At 64.9% G+C, this 16,924-nt stretch overlaps 6 protein-coding genes across 6 annotated transcripts in view; 3 read left to right on the plus strand and 3 right to left on the minus strand.

Moving 5' to 3' along the window:
* Positions 1 to 1,323, plus strand: part of PFL1_06900 (uncharacterized protein) — a gene marked incomplete at both ends in the record, with an annotated part of 3,325 nt that extends 2,002 nt beyond the window's left edge. The window contains one exon of the mRNA XM_007883165.1: positions 22 to 1,323. Coding sequence (XP_007881356.1) covers positions 22 to 1,323 — 1,302 coding nt within the window. The remainder of the gene's footprint in view (positions 1 to 21) is intronic.
* Positions 1,324 to 1,942: 619 nt separating this feature from the next.
* On the minus strand, positions 1,943 to 2,737 carry PFL1_05462 (uncharacterized protein; the record flags this gene model as incomplete). Its single annotated transcript, XM_007882998.1, has 1 exon — positions 1,943 to 2,737. The coding sequence occupies one exon, from the start codon at positions 2,735 to 2,737 to the stop codon at positions 1,943 to 1,945; it is 795 nt and encodes a 264-aa protein (XP_007881189.1).
* A 4,568-nt stretch (positions 2,738 to 7,305) lies between these two features.
* On the plus strand, positions 7,306 to 10,909 carry PFL1_05463 (uncharacterized protein; the record flags this gene model as incomplete). The annotated part of the gene is made up of 2 exons (XM_007882999.1): positions 7,306 to 10,170; positions 10,337 to 10,909. 2 exons carry the CDS (start codon positions 7,306 to 7,308, stop codon positions 10,907 to 10,909), a joined length of 3,438 nt encoding a protein of 1,145 aa, XP_007881190.1.
* Positions 10,910 to 11,751: 842 nt separating this feature from the next.
* Positions 11,752 to 12,891, minus strand: PFL1_05464 (uncharacterized protein; the record flags this gene model as incomplete). The annotated part of the gene is made up of 1 exon (XM_007883000.1): positions 11,752 to 12,891. The coding sequence occupies one exon, from the start codon at positions 12,889 to 12,891 to the stop codon at positions 11,752 to 11,754; it is 1,140 nt and encodes a 379-aa protein (XP_007881191.1).
* A 1,333-nt stretch (positions 12,892 to 14,224) lies between these two features.
* Positions 14,225 to 15,559, minus strand: PFL1_05465 (uncharacterized protein; the record flags this gene model as incomplete). The annotated part of the gene is made up of 3 exons (XM_007883001.1): positions 14,225 to 14,332; positions 14,456 to 14,690; positions 14,877 to 15,559. 3 exons carry the CDS (start codon positions 15,557 to 15,559, stop codon positions 14,225 to 14,227), a joined length of 1,026 nt encoding a protein of 341 aa, XP_007881192.1.
* Positions 15,560 to 15,908: 349 nt separating this feature from the next.
* PFL1_05466 (uncharacterized protein) overlaps positions 15,909 to 16,924 on the plus strand; it is a gene marked incomplete at both ends in the record, with an annotated part of 2,143 nt that continues 1,127 nt past the window's right edge. Inside the window, one exon of the mRNA XM_007883002.1 lies at positions 15,909 to 16,792. Within this exon, the coding sequence (XP_007881193.1) occupies positions 15,909 to 16,792 (884 nt within the window). The remainder of the gene's footprint in view (positions 16,793 to 16,924) is intronic.

Genomic DNA, 16,924 nt, shown 5'->3' on the forward strand with positions numbered 1-16,924 from the left:
CGCCTCTGGTCCGACTGGCAGCCGCTCAAACAGCCCGAATACACTGCCACGCACCTCGTCGGCTGGAGGGTGGCACTGCGCATCCGCGATCCGTCCGAGCCCGAGTCGGCGCTGGACCGCTACGGGGCGCCCGTGCAGTCGCGGCCGACGTCGACCAAGGCCACTTCGGCAAGGGCCGGGGCGGCCGGGGCGGCGGCGGCGGCGGTCATGACGCCGTACGAGTCGCTGCTGTGGAACGTGTGGATGCCCAGGATCCGCGGCGCGCTCAACAACGAGTGGAAGCCGGACCGTGCGGCGCCGGCGGTGCAGCTGGTCGAGAGCTGGCGGCCGATCCTGCCGCGGTTCGTGCTGGACAATATCGTCGAGCAGCTGCTGCTGCCCAAGCTCGAGGCGGCGGTGCGCGACTGGGAGCCGCGGCGGTCCAAGGTGGGGCTGGACCACATCCTGTTTCCGTGGCTGCCGCTGCTGGGTCCGCGGCTGGACGGCGTGCTGGCCGACGCCAAGCGGCGGGTGCGGTCGCACCTCAAGGCGTGGAAGCCGCGCGACGGCGTGCCACGCCACCTGGCGCGGTGGCGCGACGTCTACGACGGGCGCGAGTTTGAGTCGATGCTGCTGTCGACGGTGGTGCCCAAGCTGTCTGCGTCGGTGCGGCACGATTTCGTCGTGGACCCGGCGGCGCAGGACATGTCGGTGCTGGAGCGCGTCGTCGAGTGGCTCGGGGACGGGCTGCTGCGTCCGTCGGTGGTGGCGCGCGTCGTCGAGGTCGAGTTCTTCCCCAAGTGGCTCGACACGCTGCACCTCTGGCTCACGCAGCGCGATGCTAACCTCGACGAGGTGGCGGCGTGGTACTCGTTCTGGAAGGCTTGGTGGCCCGCCGAGCTGATGGAGGAGAGGGGGATGGTGGGTGGATTCAAGAGGGGGTTGAAGATGCTCGACGAAGCCGTATCGCTCCCGGCATCGGAACGGGGGAGGTTGGCCAAACCGGATCTGCGTCCGACCCGCGGCACCACCTCCACCGATGCCGAAGCGACGACCAAACAAACGACGCGCAAGAAGGGGGACGAGGAAGAGGTGACGCTTCGACAGATCGTCGAGGAAAAAGCGGCCGAGCGCGACCTACTCGTCTTGCCGCTCAACCGGGTGGATGCGACCAGCGGCGAGCCGATGCTGCGCATCAGCCGCACCGTCGATGGCAAGAGGGGCACGTCGTTTTACATCCACGACGATGTCGTCTTTGTCGAGCTGCGGTCCGACGAGGCCGATGCGGCTGGGTTTAGACCGGTCAGCGTGGACAAGCTCGTCGAGTTGGCCGATACGCGGTAATGGCTCGCTGCTGCTACTGCTGCTGCGAATAAACCCACTCTTGGCTTTCTGAAGCTGCGCGTGCGTGCGTGCGTGTGTGCGTGTGTGTGTGTATACCTGCCCGGCAAGGTTGAGAAGCAGCGAGGGACGAAACGCCAACCTGGCTCAAGTCAGGCCAGGCCAACCCTTTTCCTTTCGTCGTTTCCAGCAGCCTCGGGGTGCGGCACCCTATTCGTACCTCCCTCCCACCTCTCTTTCTCTGGCCGAGACAAGACAAGTCCGCATCCCTTTCAGCACCTCGTCTCACCCCTCCACCCGCGCGGGGCATGGCCCACCAACGTCAACGTCGCGCCTTTACGAACAACCAACAACCACCTCCTGCTCCCCCCAATTCACACCTGCTCTTCCAACTCACACCTGCTCTTCCAATGACACGGCAGCGGCGGTATCGTGCGTCCCCTTTGGCCCTCTCCCCCTCCCCTCCCTCCTTCCAATCCCGCCGCCACCACCCTGACTCCACCGTCACACAAAAAAAAATGTAACGAAAAAAATAATAAAAAACACGTCGCAGAGCCATTCATTCGCAACAAAACAGATATACGCAAGCAATGGAGCGTCTAGGAGCTCGAGATCGCCGGCTTCAATAGCAGTTAACACTGATATCCGACCTCATGATGCCGATATGCTCGAACTGAGTTCCCTTTTCGGCGGAGACGAAGCGGGCCTCGCAGCATCCGGACGAAGCGCCCTGCATCTCGATGTCCTTTCCGCAAAAGTCGACGATGGCCTTGTCGTCGTCGACGCTCGAGTGGGCGATGGTGCGGCCGTTGACGCTGACGTCGTTGTACTCGAAGATGACGTCCTGTGCGGCGCGCTTGGCGACGTGCGAGGCGTCGTCGAGGCTGCGGCGGCGGTTGGGCGTCGGGATGCTCTCGATGCCCGACTTGTCCGTGTCGCTGTGGTTCCACCAAAAGTAGCCTGCGACGGCGACGACGACGGCGCCGATGACGGGCCAGCCGATGGCGCCGTTGAAGACGATGCCGGCGCCCGTCAGGCGGGCCGAAAAGTTGATGATGTTGTAGCCGCCGAGGCGCCGGGTGAGCTCGCTGTGCTCGGCGACGATGGTGCCGTTGGGGTGGAGGTGGCTCTGGACGAAGCTCTCGAGCTGCTCGTGGGTGCACTTGGCCAGCTGGCCCTCGGGGGCGACGTACGTCGTCTGGTTGGTCTCGGTGTTGTGGACGCCGAGCACGTGGACGCCGTTGGGCGTGTTGCAGCCCGCCGCGCTGGCCCACGCGTCGTGCGAGACGGCGACGTGGAGCGTGCCGGCGTCGGTGACGCGGTGCTGCGACCACGAGTTCTGAGGCCCGTGCACCTGGGCTCCGAGGGCGTTGCCGTACACGGCGATGGACTGGACGATGGGCTTGATGGCGACCATTTTGACGGGGCGCGGAGGGCAAAGGGGATAAAGAGGAGGTTGATGGAGTCGTGAAGCGCGACAATCGGGAGGAAAAGATGACCGAGCTGCAGTCGACGCTGATCAGAAGCAGTAGCGAAAGAAGGCCCAGAAGGCGAGGGCGGCAAGAGCAAGGAGGCCGAGCTGGCGATAGGTGACGATGCTCTGGAAGTGAAGGCCTTCGCTGCGCGAGAGGAAGAGATGCGGCTCGTGGGGTTCGGCGGAGGAGGGCTTGTGGTCTGTCATGGTTGGAGAGGGGAGCCAGCGGTGTGTCGATGCTTTATAGACGAGAGACGAGGCCAAAGCTTGCAACTTCGAAGCTAGACGGCGCAGAGGAGGGGGGACGCTGGAGAGGAGGCAAGGCTGGTCTGTGTCGAAAAGGCAAAGGCTAGGGATGGTCGTGGAACAGAGCCAAGGCAAGGACGAGCTGAGCTCGGGCACCTGTATGTAGCGTTTGACCAGCCCTTCCGCCCCGAGACTGGCAGCCAGCCAGCTAGCAAGCCTCAGCATGCGCCTCCCGAGCACTGTAACAGACCACACCCGCTCGCAAAACCCACGCCTGGCCTCTTGACCCGGAACTCTTCACCAGGAACCATCACTTTCGGCAGCCATCCGACCGATGCAGCCGTGTCTCGCGTTCGGCCCTCTGCGTTCGATCTGCTCTGACGGCGCGACCATGGGAGAGCACACGCGCGGTGGTGGGACGTGCGTGTGGTCTCGGCGATGCCACATCCAATCGACCACAGCTTGCTTCTGCTTGGGCCGGCGACGAGGGCGTAGTCGGCCCATCCGACGTTGCGGCCGGGCGCTAGTTTCAGCCCCAGACGGTCTACACGCGGTGCCATTGGCGGAAGGGGTCGGGCCGATCCGTCGCCTGGGACCGACATGGCCTGATGCGCGCACGGTGACGAGCTGGCACCAGCTGGCTTGACTTCCGGCTGGCTCCATTCGCAGGTCGCAAGCAGGCCAGCCAAGCAAGCAGGGACTTGCAGGCAATGCGACCACTGCGTCGTTTGGGAGGGAGCGTGGGAAAGCCGAGTGAGGCCAACATTTACCGCTGCAGCGACCCTCGAGGCTGCCGGTGGCAGGTGTCAAGGACGTCCAACGCTTCGATCGTCTATCACGCCGCGGCGCCAAAGGGAAGACCAGGTAGGGGAGGCAGGGAGGGTCCGAAAAGAACGTCGGACTTTCGGTTGCAGGCCGCTGGCTCGGCCCGCGACCGGCGGGCACACTGGCGGCGCTGGCTCGACCGCCCGACCGTTGCCGACGGTTCGCGCGCCGAACGAACGCACCCACCGCACCGGCCGCACGGTCGCACGGTCGCACGGTAGCGTACCGTACCTGCGGGCACCCACGCGCGTTCGGCTCGCTCCGAGGTCCTGACAGGCGAGCGGAGCGCTGGCAGACGCACGCATGCGAGATGCAGCTTCGCTGCAAAGATGCACAGACGGGCCCTCCCTGACTGCCCTGATCGTCATCACCCTTCGCCGTCCTCCTCCCCCTCCTCGGCCTGGAAACCCGACCCGTACCCGTAGCATCCTTGCTGCTTGCTCGCCCGCAATGCGAGACCGAATACGAGCCCTCGTCTTTTTCGCTTGCATGCTCGTTCGACCTGCATGCCGACCTGGCGCCCTACAGCCTGTGCAAGGTTGACTGTAGATCCAGTTGGCCGGCAGCCGGTCCACCAGGTCGCGCCCTGCAGGCAAAGCTATTTACCTTCTGGCACGGGCAACCCGACAGCGCAGCGCTGCATATGGTACCGTATCGTGGGAACTCGACCTCTCCGCCGGTGAAAGACCCGAGACATCTAATTGTCTTTGTTGGTACGCGAAGAGGGCAAGGAACCGCTGCATGCACCCGACGTACAGCCGCCATGGGCGGTACGTTCCTTAAGCCTATCGATGGACCGCACCGGCAGCTCGAGCAGGTCGGAGCACGTCGAGCTGGCCAGATGTGGATCCTCGAGACCCTGTCTGCACGATCTTGGCGAGCAAAGGCTCAAGCCCTCCGCGGAGGATGCGATCCATCTCCTTGGACGCTTTCGCCTTCCTTCCTCGACCTTGACTGGGTGCTACTTATCCACGCCGGTGCTGCCGCTCAGCGCGCCTTCCTGTCGGCGCAGGCCCATGCTCGCTGCGCTGCTGCGCTGCTGCTGGTGAGCTCGAAGCGTATCGGCTGGTGGGCCGATCCCGAGGCTCGGCGCAAGTCTTCGCCATCGGACCATTCTCTTGCAAAGCCGAAGGGTAGGCGCACCGACCTTTTTCACTCTCTCTCGCCACCCTTCTCGGCTGGACGCAGCTTGTCGCTTGCTGGACGCCGCTTCCTCTGCTCACTACTCTTGCCGACGATCGAGCACGCTACTTACAGTACTGAACTGACTTCGTCGAGAGCCGCACCACGTGGTCGAGTTCGACCTAGGCGCGCTTGTACCCATGCCCTAGCCTGCTTCAGACGCCAGGTCCCTACAGCGGGTTGCGAGGCGGTCGGTCGCTTGGCGAGCATATCAAGGACGACAACCTGTGCGACTGGGCCGCGGCGGCCGCCGACGCCGTCGACTCACGGCTGCTGTCGAAACGCGTGACGGTGCCCGCTCGCTCCAGATCCGCATATCGTCGCAGCATCCTGACGGTGGCGAGCAGTGCGGCTTTGTCGAGTCAAACAGCGATCCTGCGCCTGAGCAAACAGGTGGCCGCGGTTCAGTAATCTGCCCATGCTGGCTGCAGTCATGTAGACCCCGGGGAGGGTGGCCTCCAAAGAATTGGAGTGTTTTAAACGCCGCGCGATTCGGCTTGCCCTGCTGGCGTTGGCACCTATCGAGCGCCGCAACTGCTGAGCCGACGCAGGTGGAGCAAAGGTTACCGGGCCTTGGACATGGCAACATCGGCTCCTACTGCGGCCGGCCGTAAGATGCGCCCGCCATGTCGCGGTTGCCTGACGTCCCCTTTGCTCGCGTCGGTGGGGATTTGGTTCATGGTCAAGCCCGAAGCCTGGTGCTTGGGAGGTGCAGCGGCGCGTATGGTCACGGTCCAGCGGCGGCGGCGTCGCGTCAAAGAGAGGTGACTCTGCGACTCGCTAGCCATCCAACGAGCACGCCGTATGGCATGCGCCCTTCGGACTGAACAGCGGCCGTTTGTCACTCTAGCTAGAGCTTCGGAATGGACCGTGGGCGCTCGACCGAGGATCACGCTCCCCGCTGTATACCTACCGCTCGCCCGTGACTGCATGGACCCCAGGGCCCGGCGCTGAGCAGAAGCGAAGCTTATGTGAGCGGAGTTGTGGGGCGTCGTTCCCGGGACAGGGTGTCAAGGTGGACTTGACGACGGCCCTCGGGCCCGAAGGCTTTGGCCTTCCATCTCTTTGAAGAGGCATGAACGGGGGGAAGGATTTAGGGCTCGCCTTGGTGAAGGGACCTCGATGGCCCGACGCCGATCGCTGATTGCCTGGAGGATGGTCCCCGGCCGGCGCGATTTGGCCGCCACGGTGCGATCGATGCCTGCCCTCCCTTGAGATGCCTGCCAAGCGACGATGCAGCAGGGATCGACGACGACGACGAGGGGGACCTTGGCAGAGGCCGTTTTGCGGCTCCGTTTGCTCCGACGAACAATAAGGATGAGCTTGCAGAGCGAGGCAAAAGCACAGGCAGGCGAGGAAGAAGGCAGGCTGGCAAGAGGCAGGCAGGCAGGCAGGCAGGCAGGCGAAGAAGGCCACGCGCCCACGCCCCCACGCAGCCGTCGATCTTGAGGCCCGCCAAGAGGCCTCGCCCGATGCAATACAAAACCCTTGCAGCGGCGGGTCCAGCTGGCGTGGATTTCAAATGCCACTACGGGCGTCAAGCCAGGCAGGCAGGCAGGTTTAATTTCGATGGGGGACCCAGTCAGCCATCCGCTTGACGAGAGCGAGGCCGGGCTGACTTGGCTTTGCCTGCCTAGGCCAGGCTGGGCGCATGCAACCCCGATCTGACTTTGCCTGCCGGCTGCCAGCTGCCAGCTGCCTCGCGCTACGCGAAAAGCGAGTCGAGGAGCGAGCCGCCGCGGCGAACCCCCCCAAACGTGGTCGGCTGGCCTCCACCACCACCGCTCTTCGTCATCGCCACCACCACCATCCCCTCATCGCGCAACCTCGGCTCTCTCCCCTTCACCGGCTGGTCAGATCGCCCCGCCCGAACCGCACACGTCGTCGCCGCCCGAATCCGCCCGGCTGACCATCTCTATTCCGACCACTCTCGGATCATCGCCATCACCGCCGCCACCCCCATCTCACCACTGCACCTCACCTCGCTACAGCCTGCACCTTGCAGCCACTCTGCTCGCATCCGACTCGCCCATCACCTTGCATCCTACACGTGCACCTCTACGCCGTACCTCCGAGGTGCCTCAGGCGTGCCCTTCTACCTGGCATCATCGCTGCCTTTCCACCGCGAGCGTCTTTCTCGCCAGCCTAGACCCCCCCACCCATGAGGCCATCGGCCAGCGGCTCACCCCAACGACTACAACTCACTCCCTAGATCCAAGAACTCCTCGACTCTTCACCCTCGCCCACCCGACGCCGTAATGCCAGCCCATCAGCAGTCGTGGCAGCAGCAGCAGCAGCAGCAGCAGCAGCAGCAGCAGCAGCAGCAGCAGCAGCACCATGCCGCTGCGCCACAGCCACCTTACCCAAACCATCCCGCGTCAGCCAACGGCAGCGCAAACAACGCCTCATTCCCACAGCACGGCAGCCATCTCCACCCGAATGGCGCACAGATGGACCCTTACCGCCACGGCCAGGCAGGCTACCAGGTCCCCGCCGCTTACCACCACCAGCACTCCGCACCCATCTCGCCAGGACGCACACCCGGTCCGCTTCCGCAAAACGCCCCGCACTGGCAGTCGCAGCCTACAACCGACCTAGACCCTCGCCTCGCACGTCAGGCTCCATCCGGATATGCATCCTACGATGCCACTAGTGCCTACCCTGTCCACCCTCAGCACCAGCACCAGCACCAGCACCAGCACCAGCACCAGCACCAGCACCAGCATCAGCACCATTCCGCCAACCCCAGAGCGCCGCCACAGCAGCACCAGCCCTCTTACGTCTCAACCGACTCCTCCAGCTTTGGACCCCAAGCTGCCGCCGCTGCCCAGCATCAGCGTCCGATCGACCCCTACATCGGCGCCCACCCCGGCTGGTCCTCGACCGCGCCCCCTCCCTCGGTCCTCCAGAGCTCCGCTGCATCCAGCGCGCAGTCAAGGGCGCAGGGCGACATTGCACAGCGCGGATCGGCCTCGAGCAGCATCGGCGGCGGCGGCGGCGGTAATGGCCTTGCATCTAGCTCACGGGGCTACTCGGCCAAACTCGAGGACCTCGACGAGTATGACGATGACGACTTGGGCGGCAAAGGCCGAGACGGCGACGGCGGCGGTGGAGCGGCGGGCGCCGGCCCCGTCCAGAAGGGCACCAGCGACTTTGTCAAGAAGCTCTTTGGCATGCTCAGCGACCCGGCCTACGAAAACGTCGTCACGTGGAACCCGTCGGGCGAGAGCTTCGTCGTCAAGGACATGAACGACTTCACCAAGCACGTTTTGCCGCGCAACTTCCGCCACTCGAACTTTGCCAGCTTCGTGCGCCAGCTCAACAAGTACGACTTCCACAAGATCAAGAACCCAGAGGACCCCGGCTCCAACGTTGGCGAGCACATGTGGGAGTTCCAGCACCCGGACTTTATTCGCGGCCGCGACGACCTGCTCGAGAATGTGCGGCGCAAGATCCCCGCAAAGAAAAAAGGCGGCGCCAAGGTCGCCAGCGTTCCCACAGACGGCGCCATCGACGGCCGCGACGAAAGCCCGACGCTGCCGCCGCCGGGCGAGGCGGCAGAGAGCGCGGCCGAATCCTACTCGGAGCTCAAAGCGCAGGTGGCCAACCTGACGGCGGTCCAGGACCAGCTGAGCAGCCACATCAACGGCCTCACCAAGCAGTACCAGGGCATCATTGGCGAGATGCTCACCTACCAGAAGAACATGGTGCAGCAGGACCAGCTCATGCAGAGCCTCATTCAGTATCTGATGAACGTCGAGGCCGACAAGCGCAGCGAGGCTAACATGCTCGCCAACGGTGGAGGCGGCGGCGGCAGTAGTGGCGGCGCTATCGGCGATGGCGGAGCCTTTGTGCCTTCGGACGAGGCCAACCGGCTGATCGGCAACTACGAGGACGTCACACAGGCCTCGTTTGCCACCATGAGCGAGATCTCGCAGCGCATGGCCAGCATCCGGCCGGGCCTCGTCGGCGGCGCATCATCGGCCTCGGGGCCGGCGCAGGCGCGTGGGCGGGCCGATGTTCGTCACCCTGCGGTGTCGGCCTCGACGTCGGCACCACTCTCGCCAAAGAGTGTCAGCTCGCCCCGGGATAGCTCGGGACGGCCTACCAGTACATCGACATCATCGTCGGCGGGCAGCGATGCCAAGGGCAAGGGGACGGCCCGCGATGTGGCCAGCGGCGGCGCCGACAACGACAATGTCACCTCGCTGCACCCTCCCCACCAGCATCTCGAGTCGGACGGCACCACGGCTCAGCTGCTCGAGTCGGCCGCAGGCTCGCTAAGCCATCCGGACCTGGCCCAGTTCGAGCGCGCCGGCCTGCGCGTGTTCACCGTCGGCACGCTGCAGCCGAGGGAGGGCAACGAGGACTACCTCGCCAACAATGCGGCTGATGCGACGGCTGGGTCTCGTGGGGCCAAGTCGGCGCAGAGCAGCTTTGCCGAGGCGGTGGGTGCCGCCTTCCGGAAGCAGGCCTCGCCCAACGGCTCGTCGTCGGCGGGCAGCGCCAACGACTATGGCCTGCGCGTGCCGCAGCTCGAGGACCTGCCGCGCAACATGCCACGCATCGACGGCCGGTCCAACTCGATCTCGGGCTCGCCGAACCCTTACGGCCCTGCCGCCACCGCTGCCGGCGGGAACGGCGGCAGGGCGAGCGATGCCAAAGATGGGAGTGTCACGCCCTCTGACGAAGGCGGCAGCAGCAGTGGTAGTGGCGGCGGCGGCGGCGGCGGCAACTACCTGCGCGTGCGGCGGTCGACGTTCGTACCCGGCTGGGCGATTCCGCCGCGAGTGCTGCTGGTCGACGACGACGCCGTGTGCCGCAAGCTCAGCTCCAAGTTCCTGCAGGTGTTTGGCTGCAGCATCGACTACGCCGTCGATGGCATGTCGGCGGTCAACAAGATGAATCTGGAAAAGTACGACCTGGTCCTGATGGACATTGTCATGCCCAACCTCGACGGCGTGTCGGCCACGTCGCTCATCCGCCAGTTTGACCCGCGCACGCCCATCATCTCGATGACGTCCAACTCGGGGCCGAGCGAGCTGATGCAGTACATGGCCAACGGCATGAACGACATCTTGCCCAAGCCGTTTACCAAGGAGGGCCTGCTCAATATGCTCGAGGTGAGTGGCCGTCGGTGCGATGGCGGGCGACGCTGGAGGAGGCGCAATGCCCGGACGCGCGGGGCGCCACGGGCACTAAATCTGACCTTGCGTCTTGGATCCATCCCCTTTCCTCCCGTCACCTTGTCTCATTTCGTCTCTCTGCCCTTGACTTGGCCCCTAACAGAAACATCTGATCCACCTCAAGACGGTGCAGAAGATGGAAGAGATCCCGCGCTCGCTCGGGCTGGGCCCCGTGACCGAGTCGGCGCTGCAAAACGCGCTGCAGGCCTCGACGCTGCACCGCCTGTCCAACGCCGGGCAAGGGCCGTCGTCGTCGTCGTCGTCCGGTGGCGGGCAGTCGCTCTTCACGTCGTCGGCCGGGCCAGGCGACGGCAACAGCGGGCAGGGTCAGGGGCAGGGGCAGGGGCAAGGGCAGGGGCAAGGGCAGGACGGCTCGACCCTCAACCCCCTGGCCGGGATGGGCTTCTCGGACGAGGAGTACATTGCGATGCTGCAGAACCTGATCGCGGCAGGCAGCTTTTCAGACGCCTCGGGCAACCTGACCAATCCGGTGTCGTCACTGGTCGGCACGCAGCCGGGCGAAGGCATAGGGCCCAGGAGCAAGGAGGGCACGCCGTCGATGGCCACGGGCGGGCTTAAGCGGCAGGCCAGCGAGGGCGAGGAGAGGAATGGCGGCGGCGGTGGCGGTGGCGGCAGCGGCGACGCCAAGAGGGGCAGGTTCACCGAGATCCATTGAGCGCGGTCGACGTGCGTACTGCGGTCTGGCCGTCGTCGTCGTCGTCGTCGCCTCGCCCTGCCCTGCCTGTCCGGACCTGCCTCGTTGCGCCCCTCGACCCTCCTGCCTTGAATCGCCCCTGCTGGATCGCCGGTCAATGCTGCGCTGCCTCACTCGCGCCTTTTTTTCGTTCCTTGGCTTTCCCGCAGCGCCTAGCCCCCTCTCCCCTCTCCCCGCGCAACCCCTTGAAACGAACACTTTCGCAGCACCTGCAGGAAGAGGCACACTGTACGCTAGTCTTTCCCCGTCCTCTATATTATTGTCCTGGTCGCCGACGTCTTCTCCCTCGCTTTCTCTCCCTCTCTCTCTTTCTCTGCCCTTTTTCTCGTTTGCCCCCCAACCTTTCCGCTCTGCAACCTGCTCTGCACATCTCGTGACGCTGCGCTCTCGAACGTCGTCGAAGTATACACACTGTACCACCTCCTCTCCCTGCCTTCCTGCCTCGCTCCCTGCCTCGATCGCTTGCTAGTTTGCAACCGCAGGCACCACTCTGCGCTCTTTCTTTGCCGTCGTTCTGCTCGGGGAGAAAATGGGAATGGATCCACTGTCCTTTTATCCTTGGCTCAAAGCTGTGTCTCTGCGGTGAGAGGATGCGGGGAGGAAGAGAAGGGATGCACAGACGGGCGGGGTGAAGCACCGGGATTGGAGATGAATTGGGCTCGAGGGGAGGATAACGGTGGTGCGGGAGCAGGTGACTAGACATCGGGCTGAGCTAGAGAAGGGAGGTGGGGGAAGCGGGAAGGACGGGGGCGGAGCGGCAGGGGCAAGCGACGTGAAGGGAGATGGATGCTGAGCCGATGCCTCTACGCCGGCGTCGGTCTCTTGGTCTTCTTCACCATGCCCCCCTTGGACGGGGCGGCATCGACGTTGGACGAGGCGCCGCCGTCGAACAAGGTCCCCAGGCCCGACAAGGCGGCAGCGACAACGGCAACGGGACCGTCGGACGAGGCGGTGTCGGTGGCGGTGGCGTTGGAGGGAGGTTTAGCGAAGCGGCGGTAGATGTGGGGCAGGAATCCGCCGAGGTGGGTAAACTCCTGCTGGTCGTGTGCGAACTGGAGGCTGGCAATGTGGCGACCGACAAAGGCCTTTTGGATGCCGAGCGGGCTCGCGATGGGGTCGAGCGGCAGCAGACCGAGGAGGCTGACGCGGCTAGCGAGAAAGTAGCGGCTGCGCAGCACCAGTCCGTCTCCGTCGGGCGACTTGTACCAGAGGTGGATCATATCGATGACCTTGAGCGGACCCAGGTAGATTTCGCCGCACGCATCCGCCACGACGCCCGCCTGCTCGAAGCGGCTCTCGTCGAGACCAAAGTGGGCCGGCGGGAACCAGTGGATGGCAATGTCCTCCTGCGTGTCCCCGATGATTTCGCGGATGGTGTGCACGCTGCCGTAGAGCTTCTGTTTATCGTCGAAGAGCGGGTTGTCAAACGTCGCGCTGGCCGACGACGAAATCGAGACGTGGGCGTACGGGTGCCAGAGCATGTACCGCTCCGACTCGCCGGAATGCCACCACATCCACCACTGCACCATGTCGGCCGTCGCACCGGGAAAGTAGGTGCGCGACGAAACGTACCCGGCCCCCGACTGGTTGTAGGCGCACCATGCGTCTTCGTGCTGCAGCGTCGTCGAGGCGGGGACGAGGATCGTGTCGAGGTCCGACAGGTCCGGCTGCAGCGCCTGCGTCTCGCAGCAGATCGGGCTCCGACTCGGCTCCACCATCGACGGACGCACGTACAGGTTGCGCGTGAAGAAACGCTCGTACGGCTTTCCTCGGACCGCAACGGCGTTTTTGCTGTACTGGTCGATGAGCTCCGGCTGGTAGTAGGTGTACGGTATCATGCCCGGCGGCGCGTCGGCCATGATGTCGGCGTGGGATGCCTGCTTGCCCCAGACGAGGGGGACGAGGAGGGGGAGGAGAACGAGGGGCGTGGTGCCAAGGCGCATCGTGGTTGGGCTTGAGACGGGCGTTGTGCGGCCGGGTCTTGGGGTGAGCAGGGGCGGATGGAGTGAAGGCTGGGGATCAACGTGCTGGATCCTCGCTCGTATATATCGCTACCTCGACGGTCGCGAGAGTGTACATACGAGAAGGCTACACATGGCAACGCGCCGCGGGGACGGCCCTGCCTCGCCAAAGCCAGCCGACCTGGTACCGAGTTTCCCCACAGTCTCTTGCCCGACCACAGCCAGCCAGCCAGCCGGCCAGCCAGCGACGCCATCTGGGCCGCTGAGCCCGTCGCGCCAGCCGACGAAGCCTGCACGTCGTCTCCCACCGCCCCCACTCTCGCCGTCTTAGGGTATGTAGCGTCCCGAGCATGTAGTCAAGGCTGGCTGAATCAATCTCGAACCTCTGTCTGTCCCTCCTTCCCCAGATGGTAGCGCAGCAGAGCGTAGAACTACGTGCAATCGCGCGGGCGCCTGGCGTGGACCGGGGTCGGCGGCGCATAGGCTAGGCCAGGCTAGGCTAGGCTAGGCTAGGCTGTCTAGAGCCCAAGGTGGTAGCGTGCAGCGCCAATTTGTCCAGGCGAGATTGAAAAGATGGCACGGCATGGCGTGACGTGGCTAGCCGACCTGGATGCTTTTTGACAGATAGACCAACTACCGACAATTGTCGTCGTCGGCTGCATCACAAGTGCAATGGCGTGGTGTAGCGTGATGCCGGTCACCTGGTCTCTTCCCTTCCACCGCATCACCTAGGTCGGGGAGCGGTGATCGTCGTACTGCAATTTTCCTCCAATTCGGCATGGGTAGTGTAATACGAGCAGCGAAGGTGGTGATGGCAAAACAAGAATTCATGGCAATCGTGACCCACCAACCTTGACGAGAGACTAGAGTGGTCGACGACGGCGCCAGCCTTGCCTTGCCTTGCCTTGCCTCGCCTTGCCTCGCCTTGACTAAGAGCTGCCTCGCTTGTCATTGTCGCGCTCCCTCGCTCGCTGGCGAATAGACTCGGATTGTCTTTTCCTTCGCGCGACAACCGCTATTGCTGTCCCGCTTTGGCCATCTGCCCAGGCCCAGGCGGCGCGACTGTGGAGAGTAGGCCAGCTACGACATCGATGATGGTGTCAACGTGCTGGCCGGGGCTTCAACACGCGCCCCTCCACGATCCCGCTAAGGTAAGTCGCTCCGCTGCGGCGCCTAGCTGCGACCAAGAACCGATCGCTCCTTCTCTCGCTCTCATTCTGCAGGGCCCCTTAGCGGGTTGGTCTCGTCTGCATTGCATTGCGCCGTCGCCACCGACACATCAACGAGGATGGCCGATCGGGATCTAGGTCTAGGTTTAGGTCGAGGCGTGCACCTGGGCCGTGACGCGCTTGGCCATGGCGCCGCGGATAAAGGCCACTGTCGACCTGGCAGCTTGCCGACACAGGTCGGCCGCTCTTTGCCTCTGCAGCGCAGCCGCCGTGGGGGAAAAGAGGCCGGGACGAAGGGAGCGAGCGAGCGGGGAGACGGTCGGGACGGTTAGCATGTGATCCCTTCGCATCGACGGCCGATGGCGGGGGCGACTCACGTCCTCGAGGCTGACGATGCCGATTGACTCGGCGAAGATCTGGTCCGAGACGAGCGTCGTCTGGTCTGCCGCTGCTGCTGCCGCTGCGTCAACGCCGGCTCTCGCACCGTCCTGGGATCCTTCTTGCGCCGTCGTCGAGGGGTCGTGCGTGAATCCGGAAAAGCTAAAGGCAAAGACGTGGGTGCTGAGGGCGTAGTTGAGCTCGGTGGGCGTTGGGTCGAGGAGGACGATGGTGCTGCGGCGCGCCATAGAGGCGGAAGGGGGGCAAGGGAAGTCGGGGATGGTCAGGGACAAGCCAGTCTAGTCACGCAGCCGAACGATGGAGCGGGGGCATGGAGCCTGGGCTGTACTGCACTGCGCCACGCCGCGCCGCGCCGCACCGCACCGCACCGCACCGCACCGCACCGCACCGCGTACTCACTCCTGCTGTGCATCTTGCTGGTCGTTGAAGTCGTCGACGTGTGGCAGGCCGTTGTCGGTCCTCCATTCATTCGCCCTTGCTCTGATCTGCGCGTCGCCGAGGACGGACCCGCTGGCCTGGCGGAGGACGGTGCCCTGATCGCGCCTTAGGACTGCGCAGGAACAGGCGGCGACGGTGCCCCTTGCGACGATGCCGGCGTCGAGGAGTGCGAGGGATGCGGCGTTGATGAGGCAGGCCTTTTCCGAGGGCGAGGGAGGGGTGTCTGGGCCAATGAGGAGCGGGTTGCGCGCCCGTGCCGCCGAATCGGTGATGGCGGGTGCGGGCGGGGAGGAGGTGGTCTGGAGTACGAGCTGTATCATGGAGCGCGGGTGGTGGTGGAGGAGGAGGACCGAGGCGAAGAGGGTGTGGAGCGATGCGGCCATCGACTTTGCTGGGATGCCTGCGACGCCCGAGAGCGGGTGTAGGACGATGTCCAAGGTGGCACTGTCGGTGAGCTCGTCGCGGATGCGCACCTCTGTGGGGCCGAGTATGGATGCGGCGACCTCGAGCGGGCCGGAGCTGAAGGTGGCGCTGCCGTCTGCGCGGGCGAGGCAGCCGATGTGGGCGCGCAGTGGCCGCAGCGCGGTGGGCGAGGTGCGGGACGACGAGGCGGCGGGTGGTGGTGGTGTTGTTGATGCGTCCATTTTGCGAGTGCGAGTGCGAGTGCGAGTGCGAGATGGCGAGATGGGCGAGGGTCGATGGTTGACAGAGGGGGAGAGAGAAGGCGAGGGGCAATCTTAAATCTCGACGTCGAGGAGCGAAACCAACGTCGGCGAGAAGCCAAAGAGTCAAAAGTCCAAAAAGGGCGGTCGGCGGGCAAAGGCCAAAAGTGGAGCCAACCGGTTCCGAACAGGCCAACCGCCGCCCGCCGCCCGCCGCCCGCATCCAAAAGGAAGAAAGCGGGCGCGCCAAAAAGATGCTCAGACAGAGGCGGCTTTACCTCTTTCCCTACCACCACCAGCCCTCCATTCCAGGGCCGCCATCAAGACCACCATGGCAGACGCAAAACCACCCTCGACCACCACAGTGGCAACACCACCCGCACAGCCAGCCCAAGCGGCTCCGGCTGCGGCACCGGCACCGGCACCGGCAACGCCAGCGCCATCACCAGCGCCAGCCTCGACGACTGCCACGCCAAAACCGCCCCCGCGGCCCGTACCCACCTTCCTCAAGCCGCTCCAGTTCATGGGCGTGCCCCGCGGCGTACTCACCTGGAAGCCCCGCCTGCCCTCGCGCAACTGGTCCATCTTCCTCGTCACCGTCGGCACCCTCTCCTACCTCTACTACGACGACCGCAAGCAGTGCCGCCAGATCCGCCGCGACTACTGCGACAAGGTCAGCCACCTCGCCCACGAGTCGATGCGCACAAACGACTGGCCCAGAAAGGTCGTCGTATACACCACAAAGAGCCCCGGCGACGACGACTACGACCAGGCACTCCGCTACTTTAAAAAGTACGTCAAGCCCATCCTCGTCGCCGCCGCCGTCGACTGGGAGGTGACCAACGGCACAAAGCACGGCGGCCTCGCACGAGAGCTCCAGGCCCGCTTCCAGGAACGCCGCCGCAAGCTCCTCGGCCTCGAGCCCTGGGACGCCACCGCATCGGACCCAAACATGCCCCACAGCCCCTTTGCACTCACCCCGCAGCAGCAGCTCCAGCGCGAGATTGACGGCGGCATCGTCCTCGTCGGCAGACCGGCCCTCAAGGAGTGGGCATGGGCGCTCAAAAACGGCTGGGGAACGCCGCTCGAGGTCGTCAAGCGCGACCGCGACCAGGAGATTGCCGCCGAGCTCGCAGAGGACCACGCCTTTGACGAGCTGCCTGTCGGTGAAGACGAGCAGCAGCGGCAGCAGCAGCAGGGCGACGGCGGGCTGGCGTTTGCAGAGATGAGCGAAAAGGACCGCGCCATTGCCGCGCTGGCAGACGGCGCAGAGGCCGACGGTGCAGGCGCGCCGCTGCCCTCGCGCTTCGGCGGCGCCGGCGGACCCAACCCGGCCTTTGGCGGCGG

The sequence above is a fragment of the Pseudozyma flocculosa genome (assembly GCF_000417875.1).
Source record: "Pseudozyma flocculosa PF-1 unplaced genomic scaffold scaffold00020, whole genome shotgun sequence".
Taxonomy (NCBI): domain Eukaryota; kingdom Fungi; phylum Basidiomycota; class Ustilaginomycetes; order Ustilaginales; family Ustilaginaceae; genus Pseudozyma; species Pseudozyma flocculosa.